General features: G+C 46.5%; 3 protein-coding genes across 3 annotated transcripts; 2 read left to right on the forward strand and 1 right to left on the reverse strand.

Annotated features, from left to right (window-relative positions):
- Nucleotides 1-4,056: 4,056 nt before the first annotated feature.
- Nucleotides 4,057-10,918, forward strand: BHQ10_003447 (uncharacterized protein; the record flags this gene model as incomplete). The annotated part of the gene is made up of 6 exons (XM_040875704.1): nt 4,057-4,134; nt 4,372-4,490; nt 4,544-4,890; nt 4,947-4,996; nt 5,611-5,750; nt 6,085-10,918. 6 exons carry the CDS (start codon nt 4,057-4,059, stop codon nt 10,916-10,918), a joined length of 5,568 nt encoding a protein of 1,855 aa, XP_040731951.1.
- Nucleotides 10,919-11,354: 436 nt separating this feature from the next.
- BHQ10_003448 (uncharacterized protein) lies at nt 11,355-12,548 on the reverse strand (the record flags this gene model as incomplete). The annotated part of the gene is made up of 6 exons (XM_040875705.1): nt 11,355-11,418; nt 11,498-11,606; nt 11,745-11,992; nt 12,053-12,107; nt 12,176-12,298; nt 12,365-12,548. 6 exons carry the CDS (start codon nt 12,546-12,548, stop codon nt 11,355-11,357), a joined length of 783 nt encoding a protein of 260 aa, XP_040731952.1.
- A 1,501-nt stretch (nt 12,549-14,049) lies between these two features.
- Nucleotides 14,050-15,778, forward strand: BHQ10_003449 (uncharacterized protein; the record flags this gene model as incomplete). Its single annotated transcript, XM_040875706.1, has 4 exons — nt 14,050-14,138; nt 14,359-15,068; nt 15,154-15,485; nt 15,548-15,778. 4 exons carry the CDS (start codon nt 14,050-14,052, stop codon nt 15,776-15,778), a joined length of 1,362 nt encoding a protein of 453 aa, XP_040731953.1.
- Nucleotides 15,779-16,490: the final 712 nt, after the last annotated feature.

The raw sequence follows: 16,490 nt of genomic DNA on the forward strand, positions 1-16,490 counted from the left end.
TCTACGCTGACATCGAACATGTTAGCATAGCGCTTACTTGACCAATTAATATGGTGCAGCAAACACGCGTCAGATGGCCGGCTCTACCTCAAGTAGTTCTTGGAGGTCTCAAGACGACACAATGCAGACCGACTTTCGGTTAAAAGCGTGCATAGCCTGCGCAGTCTTTAAGCGCAAATGCGAGAAACAACTTCTCAAATGCCAACTGTGTTTGGACCGCGATGTGGATTATCTTATCCGACATTCGAGAAGCGTCGAAGAGGTCATCATTGAGTATATGAGAGTAGTTAACTTGAAAGGCAACGGCAGCAACAAGTTCCGCTTACTCAACACTTTACAGACCCCGACTCCCCAAATAGCTTTAGATTTGACTCGTGGAGTAGATTACGAATGTGCCGGGATTTGCGTTAATGGACAGGATGATCCGAACATCTGTATAGGTTCCATTGCTTCAACATCCGCAACTGGCTTGACAAATCCTAATGGTTGCTCGAGAGTAAGGATGCTAGCAGCTGCACCTCCCCTTCATGGTCCCTCAAAGATGAGACATGGACGGTCAAGCTTGTTCTGAAAAAAGGAAAACAAAGAGCGGATTGCGTTGTGGACGCCGAATTCGAGCTATAACTTTGATAGCTTCATTCATCGACGTGTGTATGACAAGGATATACTTCCATATATTCAAGATACTTTCACACTGTTTGTAAATTATATTAGTAGAGCCCCGGCAATAGAAAATGTAGTATTGCAGAGTGCTGAAGAGCGCTGCAACATACTCTTCTGCCAGAGTGCACCTGCAGCTCGGTTTGGCCCATGTTCAAGAAATTTTTATCAACCTGTTTATACGAATATTTGACGGCTCGATACGTGTGCGTGCAGCTACCAGAAGCAGCTTTCGATAACGGGAAGTTGAGACGTCGCGGACTGCAAATGATTACTGTAGAGAACAACAAGACTCCCCTCCGATGGATGTGGAGACTGATTTTGACAATACGTTACCCTTCTAGGTTCATGAATACTGTGGATATTGACAGGGAGTGTTCGGCCCACCCTTGTGGTTGTTGAACGCATCATAGGTGAATCTAATGGCATGATAAATAGCTGCGCACAACGCGAGGGTGCCGGCTGCTGCGGTCACTGCCTGTCGGGGCTTGTGGGAGACTGAATTGGCAATGGAGTCATTCGAGCACTCTTCCTCAAAGTTTCCGCTGCTGGTACCTTCCTACAGCCTGGGTCTTTGATCTCATAATATGAAGTGATTATTGATGGATCTGTGAAGTTTCTGTAGACGGTGATGGCTGGTCCAGAGAAGAATCAACACCGGAGTGCGAGGAAAGGCAAGGAATGCGGGAATTGACTTGTCCAAGAAAATTTACGTCAGTTCTCTGTTTGATTCGGCTTTGTGACAGCCAATCAACATCAGTGGTCAGCGCTTTGTACCTGACCAAAGAGCAAAGCATAATCTGATGTCAACATATCATGGAGACAGGATACTTGAGCTACCTGTTTGAGCATACAGCCACTTTGCATCGAACGACACATAGTATCAATACTTGGCCATCGTACTGTCTTGAAACAGCACGGTTTCGTTTCAATCAAAATTACCAACAGGAAGAGTACTGATACGAGTGGAGACCGTGATAGACGCGTTGAAATAAGACAGACTTGTCTATGTTCCTCGTCCTTTCTGAGACCGTGTATCTTGAAGAGGCAATTGGCCAAGGACATCGTAGCAATCACACTTATAGGACAGTGATAGTCGCCGGGTATGCCGAGCTGGTTGACACGAGAAGCACTGCAAGAAGACTTCAAGAATTTAGCAGACCTAGAGTATGATCCTACTATGATATCCAATCGGATACTACGATGGGCTATTGCGTACTGCAATCTGTGACAGTGTCCGAGTGGGATAGCCAAGTTCCAATCGGGATTCCCAGTACGGCAAGCCCTTATTATGGATGACCATCACTCGACAGGGCTGGATACCCAATTAAAAGGCATATAAACAATAGCTCAGGGGACTGACTTCAGAAGCAATGACTAGCGTGCTCATCTTTACCCATTTCCCAGCTTCAGTCTCGCGGTATTGACTGAATTGTCACGGGCTAGTCACGTTTTACGGCATACCATCATGACGTTTTCTCTGTATCCGTACGATACAACATCGTTTTACAGGGTATCGTTACGTTTTTCGTCCTGTTGTCATGAGACAGTCATTCAATTTGAAAAACGATTACACAAACACGCCATTACGTTCTTCGTTTTGAAGCTGGGAGCACAGCCAGCCCCATATCTAGAGTCCAATCGGAGCCTTATACGTTGCTTCTCGGTCCTGATAGGAGGATAGACACGAGCTATCATCGGGAATATCACCATCTAGAGCTTGAGGAGAGTCTGAGTGGCTAAAGGCGTTGTCATTTATCTTTACTGGCGGCTCAACAATCAGAGTAACCTACCTGGAATTACTCCTGTCATTCTGAATGTTCTGATCGTGTCATACCCATTGCCATCTACTCAATCACCCACGGCAGCTCAGCCCAAGGCATCATTAATAGCCGTATGGCTTATCCAGCAATTTTGCCTTGCTGTTTACAACCTCATCTAACGAGACTCCAGCGTTTCCTCGACAACTTCCATTTCATGTCAGATGACCAACTCTCGATGCACATGGCCGCTGATACCGCAGACTTTACATCTATAGTAGCTGCAATATAACCAATTGATGCCTGGTGAATCTTTGATTACCAATCTTCTTTGTCCATGTTTACAGTGTAACTTGATTCGAGTCGATAGTAACCGAAGACAAGTATGCATCCGTGTCAAAGAAATTCAAGTAATTGCAAAGTAAAAGAAGCGATTCCCGCTACACAAACAGCACGGTGGCGGTGCCTCAATTTATAGCCGGCAAAGTTCTCTGCTGAAGCCTTGATTGAGTCGTGTACAGTGGGTCGAACAACTCATCAAGGAAGCTGTCATCCACCTGCCCCATACACACTATCTAGCTTCTGTCTTAATAAATCAGAACGTGTTGCCTCTACTTAAGTCGTTGTGTAGGTTTGTGTAGTAAAACTATACCCACATATAACTAGTTGTTAATATCTGAGCCGTGCCAACTCACTCCTGCATCTGACTAGAGCCTGGACTGATGGACGAGGTTCGATGGATTTCTATTCCCCCTCAAGACTCAAGGATATAGTTGGGAGGATGAGATCTTATTTATGGAAGTAATAAGGGGAGATTGCCCGCATAGAACGAGAACAGTAGTATATCTAAAATGATCAACTGACATGTGAAAGAAATGGTGGTGATAAAAATAGCCCTAACCCTAATTTGATCTCCGCCAAGACCCGACCAAGAGTCAACACTCTTGATTGTTTTAATATGAACGTAATCGGTCACTTTGTCCATATTCTACGGACGTAGTGGGCGAAAAAGAAATACATAATCTCGCTTAACTTTAAGCCTTAATGTGAATGATGACGTTTGTCAAGGACGAACGTTGGGCCGAGATGGCTTGAATGCCTTGCGGCCTGGTTGCCTTGGTGCCTGAACATCGTAACTCCGTCGCCGGATCGCGGAAAAACGATGTTCCATATCACAACAACGACTGATTAGACCTGCCATCATGCTCGATATGGTACCTAATAATAGATTAAGAACATGAACTAATTAATTTACTTGCTCTCCAGGCTACAACATATTACTCATCTCTGTCTCGAGTCTCCCGACAGGCTGCGATGATTCCGAGAGGGCTGTGATTGGCTAGGAGGACGGCCGGTTCGGCTCCGCTACAGCCGAGTAGCTTACGGCCTTATGTCGGCAACCAAGAAGCTCCGGTCTTGACATGTAAATCATCAAGCCTCTCATGGCTCGTACGAGACAAAGAGAGTAGAGAATAACAGTTTAATGTGTATATAAACCTAGCACAATCGCAGTTACCTAAAGGGAAGGTCTATTCATCATCAAAATATCAAGCTCAAACAAATATCATCGCGAATCAATACCACCAGCTCATCATCATCATTGATCAAATCCAGGAACATCCAATCGTCTATCAAAATGGCCTTTAAACCCGTCTTCAAACCTTTCAAGGCAATGCCGAAGTCCTTGTTTAGATCTGGAACAGGCGGTAGCACTGTACGTTTCAAACGCCCTAATTGACTTAGGAAACAATACTTATAATTGCCGACACAGATCATACGAGATCAATTAAGTCTCTCAACCTGGATAGCCATGGGCGCATCTGCATTTGCCTTAGTATCAATACTCCTTCCAAAAAGTGCACACTATCTTGGCGCATGCCTATTCGCGCTCTTAGCGTACAGAGTCGGCAATACAATCCTGCAAATAAACGGCATAATCTCCAACCCGCAGATGGCAAAAGTCATCCCCGGAAAGACAAGTTCTCAGATACCTGATTTGAATGGCAATCTGCCCACGGAGCCGAGTCAGGAAGGTGTTGTGGTTCTTCTGCTCGGGTTCAAATCAAACCAGTAAGTCTAAGCCGTCTCCGTACCAAGTCAACATGCAGCTCACAATAACACAGCCCCTTGCGAATGCTCGCCCCCGGCTTCAAAGAGACAGCCGACTACTTCATGGCCATGATCAAAGCCCTCGACAACCCCGAGGGTCGCGAACAATACGGCTTCCTGGGCATCAGCAGCTATATTGGCAGTCAGAACGAAACCTCCAACGAGCTCATGACGGTTAGTTACTGGCGGAACACCGAGGGTCTTCACGCCTTTGCCGAGAGTGCCATTCATCGCAAAGCGTGGGACTGGTGGAACAAGACGGCCAAGCAACATCCGCACCTGGTCATCTTCCATGAGATATACAAGGCGGAGAGAAAGAGCCATGAGAACATCTACTATAACTCGCAGCCTATGCTGATTGGTATGTCTTTCTCCTCTGAATGTCAAGATTTTGTTGCTAACGGGAAGCTCAAATAGGAGGCACTGCATTCCCAGTCAAATCGGATGAAAAGAAAGAACAGCAATGGGTGAGTCCGATTGTTGAGGCCAATAGAGGTGTTTTGGTCACCAGTAAGGGACGATTGGGTCTCCGCGGTAGCCATTCATGAGGCTTCGTCTCGACGGACTGTTGTTTGCTTACAGAACAGCTCATGGACACTTTCGATGTATAATGTTGTAACGATCTCCCTTCGTCTTTTTTTCAACGGAATTGTTCAATTATGGATATAGCTGCTGTACTATTAGTATTTGATTTTCGATCTATAGACTTAATACACGTCCAAACACCAGTTAAATATATATCCTGTCACTTTGAGCCATGCGGTCTCTTGTTGCTTTTCTAACACCAATAAGGCGACCAAGCCGTAGCTGATTAGATGCTCAAATCAGCTGTTCTCCGTGATTCCAGTCCGAAAGTCTCCAAGAGTCATAGTTAACATTGAGCGATAGATTCAGAGGAGAAAAAGGAAAGTGTGGCAGAGACCCACATGGAAATTCACGGGGATCATATGCCGCTAAGCCCTTTCTGGATGTGGTCTGTGTGGCTCGATTTACACCGTTCCTGAGCAGGCAACTTTGAACAACAAACATTGTCAACATCTTTTCAACGACTCTGGCTGCTGCCACGAGACCGACCTTTTAGATTGAAGTTCTACCGGGCTATTCCTGCAAGCAACCCGATCGATCGCCCGACGCCCTACGTCACACGACGCGACGGGAAATTTGTCCATTCCGCATGACGCTTGTTGACACCGCGGAGCAAGGGACGCTGGATAGAGCTAGGTTTGTTTCACTACACATACGATAACCGTGGATCTCGACAAAATTCGGCATCATATTGCGTGCTCCTTTGACACAACCAACGTGGTCGCGGTCGCGACGTAACGGCCGTATTGAATTAAAAATCCAACGCGACGCCCGGCTCCCGGGAGAGACATCGAGTCTCGAGGACGTCTTCATCGGACAGCCCAGTGCATGGAATACACATAAGCAGTCAAAATGGCTCCAGCCGGTGGTGGAAATATCAAGGTGGTGGTGCGAGTGCGGCCATTTAACAGTCGAGGCACGTTTGATCACCCCCCTAGAAATTATTTCTACATGGACAGTGAACTAACAGAGACGCATTTACAGAAATCGACCGCGGCGCAAAATGTATCGTTCAAATGAAGGGAAACCAGACCGTCCTCGTGCCCCCTCCTGGCGCCGCCGAGAAAATATCCAAAGGTGGCATGAAAGGTACGGGCGACGGTCCCAAGTCATTTGCGTTCGACAGATCATACTGGTCCTTCGACAAAGCCTCACCCAACTACGCCGGTCAAGAAAATCTATTCGGCGATCTTGGTGTCCCGCTTCTTGACAATGCCTTTCAGGGTTACAACAATTGTATCTTTGCGTACGGTCAGACGGGTTCAGGTAAATCGTACTCGATGATGGGTTATGGCAAAGAGCATGGTGTTATTCCGAAGATTTGTCAGGATATGTTCAAGCGGATAGCGACTTTGCAGGAAGATAAGAATTTGACGTGTACGGTGGAAGTGTCGTATTTGGAGATTTACAATGAACGCGTTCGCGATTTGCTCAATCCCGCGACGAAGGGGAATCTGAAAGTTCGAGAGCATCCGTCGACAGGTCCTTATGTGGAGGATTTGGCGAAATTGGTCGTGCGATCGTTCGCGGAGATTGAGAATCTGATGGACGAGGGTAACAAAGCTCGAACGGTTGCTGCGACCAACATGAACGAAACATCTAGTCGATCGCACGCCGTATTTACTCTTACCTTGACTCAGAAACGACACGATGCGGAAACGACAATGGACACAGAGAAGGTAGCCAAAATCAGTCTAGTCGATTTGGCTGGTTCCGAGCGAGCGACATCTACAGGCGCAACGGGAGCTCGACTGAAGGAAGGTGCGGAGATTAATAGATCCCTTTCGACATTGGGTCGTGTCATTGCTGCTCTTGCCGATTTATCGTCCGGCAAAGGCAAAAAAGGAACGCTGGTGCCATATCGTGATTCCGTGTTGACGTGGCTGTTGAAGGATTCTCTAGGAGGAAATTCCATGACTGCTATGATTGCTGCCATTTCTCCTGCAGATATCAACTTTGAGGAAACACTCAGTACGTTGCGATATGCAGATTCGGCGAAGCGCATCAAGAATCATGCTGTGGTCAACGAAGATCCGAATGCCCGTATGATTCGCGAATTGAAAGAAGAATTGGCTCAGCTGCGAAGTAAGCTTGGTGGTGGTGTAGGTGGTGCAATCGCAGGTGGTGCTCCGATGGAGGAATCGTACCCGCCTGATACGCCTCTAGATAAACAAATAGTTTCTATCGCCCAGCCTGACGGTACCATCAAGAAGGTCAGCAAGGCGGAGATTGTCGAGCAACTCAATCAAAGTGAGAAGCTATACAAGGATTTGAATCAAACATGGGAGGAGAAACTAGCCAAGACAGAGGAGATTCAGAAAGAGCGAGAAGCTGCTTTGGAAGAGTTGGGTATCAGCATCGAAAAGGGATTCGTGGGACTTAGTACACCGAAGAAAATGCCTCACTTGGTCAATTTGAGTGACGATCCACTCTTGACAGAATGTCTTGTTTACAACATCAAACCAGGCGAAACCCGTGTTGGAAATATTGATCAGGACAATGGAGCAGAAATTCGACTGAATGGATCGAAAATTCAGCAACAACACTGCATCTTCCAGAATGTGGACAATGTCGTGACGCTGATTCCTAGCGAAGGTGCCGCAATTATGGTCAACGGTCTGCGCATTGAAAAACCAACCCGTCTTCGAAGTGGATGTCGTATCATTCTTGGTGACTTTCATATTTTCCGATTCAACCACCCTGAAGAGGCCCGTGCTGAAAGGGTGGAACAGAGCTTACTGCGCCATTCAGTTACGACTAGCCAGCTAGGATCTCCTGCTCCGAGCAGAACTCATGACCGGACTATCAGCAAGACCGGTTCAGAAATTGACGGTGAGGTCGGTCGAACAGACTCCCCTGTGCCGAATCGAAGTGGGCGAGATGCAGACTGGTTTTATGCTCGCCGAGAAGCTGCCAGTGCAATTCTTGGACCAGACCAAAAGATCTCTGATCTCAATGACGACGAGCTGGATGCGCTCTTTGATGATGTGCAAAAGGCTCGTGCAGTCCGTCGTGGCTTGCTGGAGAATGAAGAAGATACAGACTCCTTGAGCTCGTTTCCTATACGTGATAAGTACATGTCGAACGGCACCATCGACAACTTCTCTCTCGATACAGCGATCACGATGCCTGGAACCCCTCGGCAGATTGATGATGAGGACGGAGATTCATCGTTACAAGCAGCGCGAGACGACATGCAACGCCAGCTTGACAAACAAAAAGGAGACTTCCAGGAAAAACTCAAGGCGGATGCGTCTCATGTTGATGTGGAGGAGTTACGACAAGAAAGAACTCGTATGGAAGAGGCTTTACAGTCAGTTAAAGTTGAATTCGAAAAACAACTCAAGCAACAGAAAGAGCAGTATGAAACTCATATCAAAGAAATGGGTCATCCTGTTCCACGGATATACGAAAATGGATTCGCCAAATTGGACGACAAGGAGATTGAGATCGCTAAATCTGTTGTTCGCCTCTGGTCGAAACGGAATTATGTGCGCATGGCTGAGTCTATTCTCCAGCATGCCTCGCTGCTTAAGGAGGCTCAAGTGATGAGCCAGATAATGGATAAAAATGTTGTTTTTCAATTTGCAGTCATTGACGAAGGACACAACATGGTATCTGCATACGACCTTGTTCTCAACGGTATTTCTGGTGAGGATGATGACGCACTTGATACTGTTAAGAAGCCCTGCGTTTGTGTCCGGGTCATTGACTTCAAACATTGCGTCGTCCATCTCTGGTCAATCGAGAAACTTCAAAAACGGGTCCAAGCGATGCGTCAGATGCATCAGTATATCGACCGGCCGGATTATATTCAACATTTCAAACTAGAGAACCCGTTTTCCGAAACTTGTCCGACAAATTTTTCACTGGTCGGTGATGCAGACATACCATTAACTGCTGTCTTTGAGATGCGCGTCCAGGATTTTTCTGTAGAGGTAGTTTCACCCTACACGCAAAGCGTCATTGGTATCCTTCGACTGTCCCTTGAGCCATCTTCGGCACAGGGTCCTTCTTCCACGCTCAAGTTCAACGTCGTCATGCGGGACATGGCCGGGTTTGCCGAACGCGAGGGTACAGAGGTCCATGCTCAGCTTTTTGTACCGGGTGTATCTGAAGAAGGAGGGGCTACAACTACGCAAATGATTAGCGACTTTGACGAGAATCCCATTCGATTTGAGAGTGTGCACAGCATGAGCTTGCCGCTATCGAGTCCACGGACCGCTTCGTTGAAGGTCTGCATATATGCCAAGGTTACATCAATGCACTTGGACAAACTACTGAGCTGGGATGACATGCGTGATTCTTCCGAGAAACCAGCACCTTCAAAACGCAAGACGCCGCGTATCGCCGAGACAGAATTTTTCACCGAGGAACGTCACGATGTCTTTGCTCGCATTCAGATTCTGGAGCTTGCGGAAAGCGGTGAATACCTGCCTGTCGAAGTGGTGCAGAATAGTAGCATGGATGCTGGCACGTATCAGCTGCACCAGGGTCTGCAAAGACGAGTCGCTATTCATTTGACTCACAGCTCTACGGAGAACTTTCCCTGGGAGGACGTAACAAATCTTCGGGTTGGCTCGGTTCGTCTATTGGATCCATGGGGCAAGATACCTGACCAGGATTTCAAAACTCCCGATGTGCCGCTTCGATTGGTGCAAGAACCGATGATCAAGGATAATGCAGATGGAACCTCGAATGTGACGATAATTGGACAATGGGATTCTAGTCTTCATGGATCGCTACTGATGGATCGCACCACAGCTGAAAAATATCGTGTCCAAGTCTCGTTACGCTGGGATTTGGTATCGTCCCGTGTTCAAGGGCCCATTGTTTTTGAATTAGATCAAACACTTGTCATTCTTGGACGAAACTATGTCCGCCCGCAGTCAATTCTTAGGCATATCTGGAGTTCCACCAGAGTGGTGCATTCTACCGTTGGCATGTTTTCAGTCGTCATTCGCCCGGTGTCCGCGAAACGTGCCGCGGATCTCTGGCGCATGAATACACAAAACGATTATGTCAAGGGCGAGGAATTGCTCACAAGCTGGTCCCCGCGCAAAGTTTCCTTAGTTCGTGACTTTATTGCCTCTCGCAAGAGGAGACAACGGGCAGCCGAATTGGAAGCTGCTCGCGGCGCATTGGGTAGTGCCAGTCTTGTACACTCCCCAGCTAAAGGAAGCGGTCGTTCAACACCCCTGCGCAATCAAGAACTATCCGAACGACAGACAAAGCTCGTCCAACGCTACCTCAATCTATGGTCAACTCGCAAAGATCCCACAGAAATAATCCTTGTAAATACCAACACTGAACAACCCGCCAACGGAAACGTCTCCAAAGTACCCTCCATCCACGAGTCGGATAGCGCCTCCACCTCAGACCACGCCTCGACACCTCGCTACGTCGCCAACGTGCAAACACTAAGCAAGAACGCCACAATCGCGAAGGCGAGCTATCTCATGATGCCAGACGACGACAACAGCACACGCTGGATCCGACGCTTTATTGAACTCCGCGGGTCATATTTACATGTCTACTCCGTTCCCGACGGCGATGAAATCAATACCATCAACCTCCGTCATGCACGCGTTGACCATGATCCGGATTTTGCGCGGTTGTTTGAGGGGGCGAATGGATTCTCGTCGAGAGGTAACAGCAATGTTGGACGAACTAATATATTTGCTGTTTATGGACCGCAGAATACGTTCTTGTTTGCGGCCAGGACGGAGGCGCAGAAGGTGGAGTGGATTTTGAAGATTGATCAGAGTTATTTTAGTAATAATGCGCCGACGAATGGGCGATAAGCTCCGGTCTCCCCTTGTTTTTTTTTGTCCCGCTTCACGAATGTTTGCGTTGCGTTACCCTTGTTCGATTACGATGTTTCATGAATGACTTTCGACTTTCACTTTGATCTCGACTTCGACCTCGTTTTTCGATACCCCTGCTATTTACAGCTGGTACATACATTCATCTTTGACTCGACCTCACTTCCGAGGCTAAAGCCTCTGTATTTTCGAACCAAACAACATTCCCCTGTTGGTTGCCTTGACACATACCTATTCACTCTTCACTTCCTGAGATATTTCCCTCAAAGTTACTGATTTCACTCTCTTTCGCGCACGATGATGTACATTTTCTCTGCCTTTCGTTTTTCGACTTTGTATCAAGATACCCCCACCACATCGAGATAAACATAGATATATACAAGTTGTGATTGTTTAATTGACCTCTCTAGACTACCTACACGATAATCACATTGTATCCTTGAATTCCTCGAATAGTCCAGGAAGAAACGTTGCGAGATCTGTATCCGATGAAATGCATCAGCACTAACTCACAACCTCTGCAGCGTAAGATAGCCTTAGAAAGGGGCTGATACGTACGACTCATCTCCATCCCACAATGAACCATCAAATCTCTCGCTGCTTCCACCGGCAACGGTAACCAAAACCTCGACCTCAACTCTCTCGATCCATCCTCCCGGCGCCGTATCTGATGAATTAGATACGACTTCCCATCGAAGTTCTCCGTGATATGTCCTTGCCCTAAACCCACCTCATCAGCCAAAACTATTACACCAAAATAATAACACCTACCTAAGTAATAGTGTTGAAAGGGGGGATGACGTACCAGGCGTCCCAATCCTCGCACAAACCATCGTCTCAACCCCAATCTCCGGCCATTTCCCTTTGTCAATGCCCAACTCCTTTGGATCTATGAATGCGACTGTGAGATCCGTGCAGTGGTTGCCCAAATACTCGTTTATGAACGAGAAGGTGTTGATGTAGCGTTCTGCGTAGGATTTGTGGGTTGTAATGTCGAGAGTGTCCGGGTGGCGGTAGGTGTATTGGTGGGCGTTGGGGTGCCAGAGCTTATACCTATTTATTCATCAATATCTATGCAACACTGAGAATGATTTATGTTTTGGGGGGAGGTACCGTGAAGTGTCAGTCAAGTGCCAGGAGAACCACCAATCGTACATTTCGCCGGTGACTAGCAGACATGCACAGCGTCAGCAGCCACATAATGATGCTCATATATTCAGATAGGGGGGTTCTCACCATTCCCCATATCAGTCCGTACAGCAACCATCGTCGTCCCTTGCGTTGTCGTCACAAATCCATTCTCAATAGTTTCATACCCCGGCCTTAAGAGGCGGTCATGCGCTTCTGACGGACCGTAACCTGCCAGATCGCACATTAATTAGACTTTCATTATGTCAGGTCGCACTCTTAGGAGGATGTTCACACCGAGCGGACTCGCCCACGGACTACATATTAACCCTTTTTGAACTTCGTCGCTGACAAGAGCAACATTTGGATTGAAGTATTTCGCCCATGGTTTCTCGTAGTCTTCTTCGCGGTAGCCGAGGTAGAGTTTGGAGGTGTCGTTGTGATAGGGGTCAATGTTGCGGGATATTAGTGGTTCTGACATTTTGGGACTGTTTGATAGTTTTGGGGTGACGAGTGTAAAATGGTATACATGAAACGTTGCTAATCGATAAAGTCGAGAATGGGTAAGTTTGGAAGTATAAGGGAACTGACGTGTGGAGAAATCTGGGGATTGATCCTCCCCGCATGATTTTGGATTCCCACTCTGCAATGATGCAGTGGGGAAGTGTCCATTCGACCGTAAAGAGACTCTAGATTGTCGTCGCAGAGCCTGGAGTTTGCCTTTTTTTTTTTTTTGTATATATTGTATTTGCGAACTCCTGACGAAGTTGTCTTAATGCCTAGGTAGTGCGTACTATTATCGTTCGATGAGAGGTTCGGAAAATCCTGAAGGTTGGTGAAATCGAGGAATATGTCTGCATAGTAAATACAATCATAAAAAACATTCAGCACTCAGTGATACATCAAGCATTTTAAGACTGCTGCAGATATGTATATTTATATAATCGCCAGGAGTAATAATGATGTTCAACATCTGGAACACCAGGTGTCACTTCTAGACTTAGGGCTTAGGGACGGAATAATGCGGCACTAATTTTTTCTGAAGAGAACGTAGAGTTTCCAGTTTCAAAGTAATATCGATCCTTGGGCTTGTTGTACTTCCTAACTTTGTTTCTCAAGAAGCTCATGTAAGTCATCGCTTCTGCCTCATCTTTGTCAACATTGGCTCGTTAAGTTAGGCAACAGCTAGAGTGGGAGGTGGTTCCCCATTAAAGCGAGAGATTGAGCTACTTTTGAATAGCCAGTAATAATCACATTGACCGTCATGGTCGAGATAGAATACCCATCTCCCATTGACAGCGCTAGACTGCTGGACATCCGGACCCATTATAATGCGTTGTGTTGATTTTGTTATTTTAGACTAATATCGACTAATGCAACTACAAGATCGGTGTTCTGTGCTATCGACGAAGAAGCTTCGATATCGAAATTATTCAGCAACGTATGAACAGCCTTTCTATATGCCGGGGTGCTCGGATAGTCCTCCTAAATTTAAATCTTTACCGGAAGATATCTTGATATGCTCGCCCGTGACAAATATTGACAGACAGGTCTATTCAAAGAATCCTTTCGTAATACTAAACTGAAGAACACTTTTCCGGGCAAGTGCGAGGCCTCGGTCATCCGGGGAAGTGGGAACCAGGGAGTGGGGAGTGGAGAAGTGGAAACACGTAAATCTGGGGTAAACAACGACTCAACATAATCAATATTGAAATGTCTATATCCATCCATCAGTTCCCGCATGAACAGGGAAAAGAAAATCATCAACGGCCTATTGGAAATTGGCCCAGCGTATAACCAGCTCTTCTAACACACAGAATCATGGATGACCAAATTCGACCTCACGAAGCAGCTCCAGGAACAGAAATCCTCATCGACCAGGGAAAAGAAAAATATATAGAGTATCAACACGTTACACGCGGCAATGCACAGATATTGCTTGTGCCTCAACCTTCTCTCACCGATCTGAACGACCCTCTGCGATGGCCATTGTGGAAGAAGTGGCTAACATTCGCGAATGGACTCTTCTACGCATCCAATGGAGCGATGACGGGTCCGATGATGGCTGGAGGTAGGATTCCCTCGTATTAAGCACTGATGCGTTAGAATCAGGCTAATGGAAAATGTTTGAAGGCATGCTTCAATTATCCAGCAGTTTCAAACGTCCATTGGCAGACATTACGTATAGTAACGGAGCGACTTTGATTTGTCAAGGGTTCGGAACACTATTATGGATGTTTGTACTTCTTATCATCATCAATCATACGACAAACTAACACTATAATTTCCAGGCCTCTTGCTGTCAAATTCGGTCGACGTCCAGTATACCTAACAAGCAATTTCCTCATGGGTATCGCCTGCATCTGGCTCGCTATTGCCTCGGAAAAGACATACCCCGTTTTCGTCCTAGCTCGCGCTTTCCTTGGTCTTTGGGAAGCTCCAATTGAAGCTATCGTTCCTAGTACTGTTGCCGACATATTCTTTCTACATGAGCGAGGAGAAAAAATATCCATATACGGCCTCAGTGTGCTTGGTGGAAATGAAATCGGTCCTCTGATATCAGCATACGTTATCCAAAGTCTCAGTATGCGATGGGCTTTCTTCATTGTGGCGATCTGCATTGGCGTGAATATGGTAACTATGTTTTTCTTTATGCCCGAAACAAAGTTCACAGGATACAGGGCTGTCTTGGTTGCTCTTGAGAACGATTCGGCAACTAGAGATGATCAAAAGTCTGCAGGGTCTGAGCATCGTGAAAACATAGTGGTCAATTTGCGTGAAGATGCAATTGAGGAAGATCGATCAAGAAGTCCCAAGAAGAAAACATTCGTCCAAGAGCTCGCTTACTGCAGTACGACGGAGTCTCGACTTAGCCTGTTCAAGATCTTCCTGCGACCTTTTGTTCTTATGACATTTCCGACTGTGCTATGGGCTAGTGCGCTATACGGGATGTCTCTGAGTTGGAATCTGATATTGGGTGCTACGGTAGCACAGCTTTTTGGTGTTGAGTGAGTCAAACATTCGTCATATATCCCTTCGTTTCTGTGGCTGTGCTACAAACACCGCTAACCCAACCATATGACCAGCCCATACAACTTCTCCTCGGGAACCGCAAGGACTTACTTTCTTGTCTCCCTTCATAGGTTCGCTCATTGGTACCTATCTTTGCGGACCCATTGCAGACCGAGTCGCTACATATTTCACGATCCGTAATGACGGTATTCGAGAGCCTGAAATGCGTCTACCAACATGCATCGTCGCAGCAGCTCTTACGATGACCGGAGCTGTCATATCTGGCGTTACGTATCACTACAAAACACACTGGTCAGGCCCTATCATTGGATTCGCAGTACTATCCGCTGGTGCGCAGATGGGTGCAACATTGAGCATGAGCTATGCTTTAGATTGCCACAAAGATGTATGTTAATGAACCACATATGCCTCGGAAATGAATTATCAGTACTGACGTTTACGCTACAGCTTTCTGCCGAACTCATGGTCACTGTATCCTGTCTCAAGTCCACCGTGGCATGGATCTGGACATGGTGCATCAACGACTGGATCGCCTCCAATGGCACTATTGTGGTCTTTATCGCCGTGGCCTGTTTGAATATGGTGGTGTATGGAATTGCGTTCATCTTCCATCTGAGAGGAAAACAGATGCGAATTTGGATACATAAGAAAAACTTCTTATCAGGGCTGGAGTTCTAGACTGAGTGCTATAGTTTGATGAGTAATTCTGTCAATTCACAAATAGGAATTCAGAACAAAGTCTCGATGTAGAACAAAAGATTGTGTTTACTTCTTAGATAGTTGCGCTCATGTAGGGGAGAGTTATTCACCAGTGTGAACGACCTCAGCTGTATGTGAAAAGTCAAGAGTCAATAAGACTCTCTTGATAACTCATCCAATTTCGAAATAACCCTGATGAATCGACTACAACTTTCAAGAGTAGACTGGAATGTGTTGCTTGAATACAAGAGATTTTCCCTGGAGCTTGGAATAATTGTCTTTTGAATTCGGCGAAATTTTAACAGTATGCGTTGCACCACCCTTACAACTCGATACAGTAATTCACTTGATATAGCTTGCAGCGCCAATTGGATGCGTTCACCTCCTTCATCGTTATTATCATCACTATCACCAATGATATTCTACCTAGATATAATATGGTTCTCCCATTCGAGAGATGCGACTTATCTTATGCGATTGGCTAGAAATTTCAATCTTAGCCGTCCCCGCAAGCCACGTAAGATGGGACTACCAATACCTTAACTGACTCAGCTGAATCATCTCACATATTTCCGGCGCCTCTACCACGGAGTGACCTATGGCCAAAATCCTCTCGGTGGAAATGGTTTCCGTAACCGCATCGGTCGTATCACCGTCCCGGAACACCTAATCTAGAGGATGGCGCATCTAG

The sequence above is a fragment of the Talaromyces amestolkiae genome (genome assembly GCF_001896365.1).
Source record: "Talaromyces amestolkiae strain CIB chromosome Unknown scaffold5.1, whole genome shotgun sequence".
NCBI lineage: Eukaryota > Fungi > Ascomycota > Eurotiomycetes > Eurotiales > Trichocomaceae > Talaromyces > Talaromyces amestolkiae.